The following is a 7,103-nucleotide window of genomic DNA, read 5'->3' on the forward strand; positions in this document are numbered from 1 at the left end:
TTCCTTGGGAAAATATGGGATTAGCCTATTAGCTCATATGAATATATGAGCCCAATTGAATATGAGTCGATCTGACAAATCACGGATGTCCGATAGTGTTTGAATTTTTTTTTTTTTTCACAGATCGAAATCACTTGAAATTTTAGGGAAAAGATCGTGTCAGCCCAAGGACATATTGCTACAGTAAATGCCAACGGCTCAGATTGAATTTGTGCCGATCTGACGATCCCAAATGTCTAGTAGTGTTTGAATTTTAATGTTTTTTTTTACAAATCAGATTGATCTAAAATTTGAAGCATGCATACATAAACAATAGATGAATATTCAAAAAATATATAAAAATATATATTTTACATGAAACAAATTGTCCAAAATACCCCTATAAAGTTTCAAAGGTATTTTGGTCAATTTATTTTTACGGATTATTTTTTTATATTTTTATTAGATGCGCCTTGATGAGAAAATATATAGCTAAAATTTCAAGTGATTTAGATTTATAGAAAAAACTTAAAATTCAAACACGAAAAAAGATCGTGACCTTCAGATCGGCCCAAATTCAATCTAAACCATTAACATTTATTGTAGCGATCAGCTAATGGGCAGACAGAATCCACTCCTATATATATATATATATATATATATATATATATAAAAGTAATGATCCTATGAAGCACTCCTACACATGTGATAACTTTTCATTATCTAATGATCTGTACCAAATTTAATGGCGATCTTTTAAAGTCCTACACATATAGGTGTGAGAGGGTCTAATCATTACTCATATATATATAATTCTAAGCTCTAAAAATAATTAATATCAAATAAATCTATATATGTATACAAATTTTGAAAATAAATGATCTAAATAATGTATTGCAAAATGCACTACTTATAGGTCTCAAAATCTTTTTCTTTTCATATTCATACTTCTTTTCGTATTCATACATCGAGATGATCAATTAGGAGCCTTTTCAACATTGATACAACTTCTTATATTTATATATATATATATAAGGAAAGCACCATTATTCATGGTGTGAAAATAACAATAGAACTGACGTCTTGATATAAAAATAAATTATAAATAACATTGAATGAGATTGTTTTTTGGAGGCACGCTTTAAAACCCAAATTGATGGGAGCATATCGTTCTCCCACACATTTAGGCAGGATCATTAAAGGTCTAGAACATCTGAATAAGTGATTCAATATATTAAAATAGAGATCTACAAAATAAGGATTTAAGCTTAAAAAAAGCAAAAATATGTAAAATCGAGTCAAGGCAAAAACCCCACACCATACCGAAACTGGTTTGATCTTGATTTCCATCAAGATCGGCAATCTAGAGCGAAAATCATCAATCTTGACCAATTTCCATCCAAAGCAACAATCTAGAGCAAAAATCAGCGGTTTTTTTTTTAACAGCAATAAGTCAATAATAATTTAGGTCACTACTTTTTGGTCAAAATGGAATCATTATCAAGCTCCAATAGCAGATATCATCGACTTCTCTTTTTTTTTCTTTTTTTTTTTGAATAAATCAATGAGAATTTGAGCTTTCGGCCAGAATGGTGGTCAATACTTCATTATGAAGCTCGAGGTACTACCACCAAGACCCACACCTATTTCCTAAAAAATCACCATTTCCTAAAAAATCACCGGGCTCTAACATACCGTAGAAGAACTTTGGGGAAGGAGTAGTTTTGGCAGCCCCATTTCATTATAAGAAGGAAATAAGCTTTTTTTAAGCTAGGCTCTATTCTCACTAGAACTCCCCAAAAAAAAAAAACAATCCTGAATTGACCTTCACAACAATTATAAGCAGAAAACAAAAAAAAACAAAAAATATATTCCCCAATGGTGCACCATGAAGGCATGAAGGTATATACATTCCCAATGGTGCACCATGAAGGCACATACAGCACACGCCTTGGGATATGACAATACGACGACTTCGGATTTCAATTTCATAATCACAGGCAAAAATCAATATCAATTTCAGCGACTTCGGATACAACAATACATTCCCCAATGGTGCACCATTAAGGCATATACAGCACAATCCTTGGGATATGACAATACATTCCCCAATGGTTCACCATGAAGGTATATACAGCACACCACTATAGTCCAGGGAAAGTGTAACAAGTGATTGGCATCAACACCAGAGCATCATCACCAACAAGGAAAATAGAAGATTAAATAAATTAATCATTGCAGCATGCAGGGAAACAAAACATTTTCACCTGTTAGCAAGCAGGTGTTGAATATCTGAAAATCTCGAAGTATGGTCAAACCAAGGAAAAACATTAAAGGGAAGAGGGACACAAAGCATGATCAAATAGTGTGCACATCAGTATCTATTTGAGTGTTTTGCATAACCAATATTTCAAACCAAAAAAGATTAAATTCCAACTTCTTATCCCGGATGAAATTTGGCTAGTGTACCTAAACCAGTATCTGGACATATTAAATAGTTTGATATCTCTACCAAAATCAAAAACCGAATGGAAAAAATAAAAAAAAAGAAACTAGACTGAAATTGAGGAAACAAAAAGAGAGAACGGATCAGTCTTCCTCCTCAGCTTCATTCTCGGCAATGTTGAAGTACCTAAGCTCATAGACATTACGGTCTTTGTTTGATGCAATGACTCGGAGCCAATCCCTCACATTGTGCTTTTTGAGGTATTTTTTCGTGAGGTACTTCAAGTACCTGTCATCAATAAGAGATAAATTTCCGATTAAGAAAGCAGAAAAATGTGTTACTCAATGAGTAATATAAACTAATAATACTTGCTAAAAAGTTGACAGACTCAGGCCTTTAAGGACATATGAAAAGACACTTTTCTTTCTTTTGGCGGATATCCAAGAGTAGAAATGGGAGTAATACTGACTTAACATTCACAATTTGATAGCGACCCATTGGACAGAAGTCTTAGGTTGTTTGTTTCTCTTTCTTGACCCAGCATATCATTCTATTGCTTTTCTCATATACCCATGGCAATATTCAAATGGATAATAATAGATTGTGCAAACGGAAATGAATGACAATATACAAGGACAATTCTTACAGAGTAAATATTAGAAAAATAAAGACTTTGCATCAATCTCACGACTGGCTTGAGTAATGATATCAGAATCATCACAACCAAGATTAATGCATTTAACGCAACTCCTGAAACAAACTTTTTACAAAAGAATAATTGAGTTAAGCTACAAGGCAATTCAAAATTTCAAAAATACATCACAAGCCAACTGCGATGATGTGAAACAATAATCATCACAACAAATATCAATTTAGTCCAGAGCAATTCCAGGTACAAATATTTTACAATTCACTTAAAACTCCAGAACCATTTGCAAAGGAAAAAATAAAATGCACATGGGACTCAGAAGATTAGCAACCCAATTCCTAGCTTGAAAAGGAAAAAATAAAATTTTATCTATAATATAAAGTTTCATATCCAACGGCACGCAACATTGAAGACCAAGGGAAAGTAGAGCTACAATTGACTAAGTTTTGTACAAGGCACTCAAAAGAACCAAGCTACCAAGCAGTTCGATGAAAGGTCACTCGCAAGAACCATGCCCTGCAGCTCTCCTCAGGCCAAGACCTAAGAGTCGAGAGGAAATTTTTTAATTTCAAATATAATTAAAAAAAATTAGCAAGGTTAAATTCCCATTACTAAAAAAACATATTACAATTTGTTACTTCATAGTACACCCTGAAAAAGTTTATATCTATTGAAGGCACACCTCAAAAACCTATCAGAAAGGATTGTTCCACAGCTGAAAACTTTCAAATTGGTCATCTCAACCTCAAGATGAATATTGCGAAAATAGTGCTTCTTGTAACACATTATCTGGCCCGTCCATTTTCAAAACATTCAATTATTTACAGATCTGCATCATTTTTTTAGCTTTAAAATTCACAATTCGGGGTGACAATAGTTTTTTATGCCATCATAGGGCTTTCAAGCACTGAAACAGCATCCTATGGCATAGTTTTGAGGTGCGTCTTATTGCAAAAATATGAGGTTGGCAATATAAGGTATTGTCTAGTCCTAGAAAACACTTATCAAAAGATACGGTATCTATTAAGTCAATGGTAACCGTATTAAATAATTTTAGGATGCTAATCAATAATATATTATTTATAAAGCACATTGTAAATATGACAAACCAGAAAGAAGTAACTCAACAATGCAAGTTTAATAACCATCAAAAGTTTTCATGGTTTACAAACTTTAAATTTTCCAGAAAATTAAGATGGATGATGTCAAATTTAACCATTCCTCAAAAAAAAAAAAAAAAAACAGATGGATGATGTCAAGTTTCCTTGAATATTAGAATTTATCAATGTCCAACACTATAAGAACCACATAATACCATGAATACGAGAACAATATAAATCTTGTAAATCTTAAGGAATTAAACCTTAAAACTGCTATTTTTTAGGTTCCACAAATTACATATATATCTTTCCAACTTCTAAGTTTTTCTTTAGAGATCATCACAATTCTAGGTTAAAAGGAAATTATTTGTTGCCATCGATACATCTCTAGTCTCAAAAACCAGACTTTGCTAGCAGATGTGGCATTCTAAGGGTTTATAAAGGCTAGCATCAAGCCTTTAAATGCCACTAAATCACCTGTGGAAACAGAATTAGATTGAAAATAGATATTATCAACATCATACACTTGAATAATTACCTGGAACATCCAAATGAGCAAACCCAGAATATTACAAGTCCACAAGCTAGTGTCCACTACATTAGTTGCAGAAAAATAGGAAACTACGAAACTTATAAATACAAGACGTGAAAAACCTAAATATACAAATGAAGCCCAAAAATCACAGAGAACACCGAGCATTTCTGTATATTCATCCCAAACATGCATAATAAGATAATGAACTTCAAAAGAAATACACAATCACACATGTAAATCGAATAATCCATCACAAATGGGAAAACATAAACCTAGCTCCAGATCCACCATAAGCTCCATGAAACAATTAGAACCCAGAGGCCTATAAACCTGATAGGAACCGTTATCTTTCATCTAAGCAGGTCCTAATGTGGAAGAACCTCTAGTTTTCCAGAACAGTGAAAAGCCCTAATAGGATAACACTCACAATTCAATTTTCAGAATAAGAAACCTTAACACCATAAATCCTAGGGATTTCACCTAACACCATAAATCCTATGGATTTCAGAATGAGAAGACATACCTCTTGGAGAAAGCGGTATCAGCAGTGACGCTTATCTTGCTCTTTTCGCGAGCAATAGTGATGGATTCACCAAGAACCCCAGTTTTCCCTCCAACCTTTATACGATCCTGCAAAAACTTTTCGAAGGAAGCTATGTCCATAATCTTGTCTTCGACTGGTTTAGCACAGTCGATGACGAATGTCGAAGTCTTCTTCTTGCCCTTAGGGACAGAAGCACCCTTTCCACTCATCTTCTCTCTCCTTTTTTCTGTATCGTTTCTTCTCTACTCCCTGCAAACGATCTCTCGCCTCTCTTTCTGTATCGTTTCTCTCCGACCCCTGCAAGACGATTAGGGTTCGAGAGAAACCCTAAGCTTTTATATATAATAAGCCGTGGACGCATTTCTACATTTGCGTCCCTTGCACATCTATTATTTAAAGGGTGTGGTTTGTATAGAGCCGAGGCTCTAAACAATCAAAATAAACCGCACCTTCAAAGAGTGTCTACAAATATGGTTTCAATACTGAAATATTTATGATAACCTTAAAATATTTTTTTACTTTTAATTATAAAATTTAAAGCTTCAAAATTAGTGTACATCGAGCATATCTATAAAAACTTGAAAATACTGAAAATTGACAGTCCAAAAATGTGTTACAAGATGCACAGTTTCCAAAACTTGAAATCTATTTTTTTTCTCATGTCCATGCATCTTGATGTCGAGATTATCAATTTGAGGATATTTTGATATCAAAAAAACCTCTTCTAGTGAAATTTTTGAAGTGGAGTATAATTGATTGTTTAGAGTCTCAACCCTATATAAACTTTTTCCTCCTTAAAATGGCAGGTTGAGGTATTTATAATAGTATGTGTAAGTTTACCTTAAACAATCCAATTAGGGCGCACCTCCAATACTTATTAGAAGATGTAATTTTGGTGTCGAATTTTTTAACAATGACTTTAAAAACTACCTCACATCTAACTATGAAATTAATACTAAAAAAATGGCAAGCAAATCTATAAACCCATAAAAATTTTGAAAATTAACAGTCTAGATAATATATTACAAGATGTAACATTTTTTATACTTTAATTGCTTTTCTTTTTTTCCACTAAGATGATCAATTAAAGTTTTTTTCGCTATCAAAACAACTTTTTTTTCGATATGTGTTCGATACGTCTCTTTTCTACAATTTAAGGTTGCAACCTTATATGAACTTTTTCCAAATAGATGCAAAAGTTTGCTCCCTCCTAATTCCTAAAATAAGAGAATTAAAAAATTCTCCATAAAATTATCTTTTTAATTTTTTTATCGTATTAGTATTAATGATGATATTATATAGATCTAAAAAAAATTAGGTCTAAAATCCATCTTAAAAATTGTTCAAAAAGAAGGGCGGCATATTTAAAAATATATCCCAAGACTCATATATAAAGAGCAAGTTGCTCGGTACCACGCGCCTCTTAAATACTTCGTAGGGTGTACTAACTTGGCAACAGAATTTTTCATGATAGCTCTAAAATCAAATTTCAACACTAATATAATTCGAAACTCAAAAAAAGGTATGTATCTATGAGCACTTACATTTAGGATGGAATGAACGGACCAGGCAATTTGTTTCGATATGTATATTTTTTAAAGCTTAAAATCGTATTTTTTTCACAACCATAATGTTCAAGCCATAATGTTTGAAGCCAAGATGATCGATATAAAGATTTTCAAATGTTTGAATTGCAATTTTTCACAACCATAATGTTCAAGCTAAAATGATTAATTTAAAGATTTTCTAATACTTGAATTACAATTGCAAATTTCGATGAGCTATTAGGTGGGGCTTGACTTATTTTGATAGGGCTACAACCCTATCAAATCATTTTTTATAATTAGAAA

At 32.5% G+C, this 7,103-nt stretch overlaps 1 protein-coding gene across 1 annotated transcript; it reads right to left on the reverse strand.

Annotated features, from left to right (window-relative positions):
- Nucleotides 1-2,334: 2,334 nt before the first annotated feature.
- Nucleotides 2,335-5,562, reverse strand: LOC18447854 (large ribosomal subunit protein eL22z). Its single transcript, XM_006857940.4, has 2 exons — nucleotides 5,233-5,562; nucleotides 2,335-2,713 (listed from the first exon to the last, which is right to left on the reverse strand). Exons 1-2 carry the CDS (start codon nucleotides 5,460-5,462, stop codon nucleotides 2,569-2,571), a joined length of 375 nt encoding a protein of 124 aa, XP_006858002.1. The 5' UTR covers nucleotides 5,463-5,562; the 3' UTR covers nucleotides 2,335-2,568.
- Between the last annotated feature and the right edge of the window lie 1,541 nt (nucleotides 5,563-7,103).

This window comes from Amborella trichopoda, chromosome 9 (genome assembly GCF_054954075.1).
Source record: "Amborella trichopoda isolate Santa Cruz 75 chromosome 9, AtrichopodaSantaCruz75HAP2 v2.0, whole genome shotgun sequence".
NCBI lineage: Eukaryota > Viridiplantae > Streptophyta > Magnoliopsida > Amborellales > Amborellaceae > Amborella > Amborella trichopoda.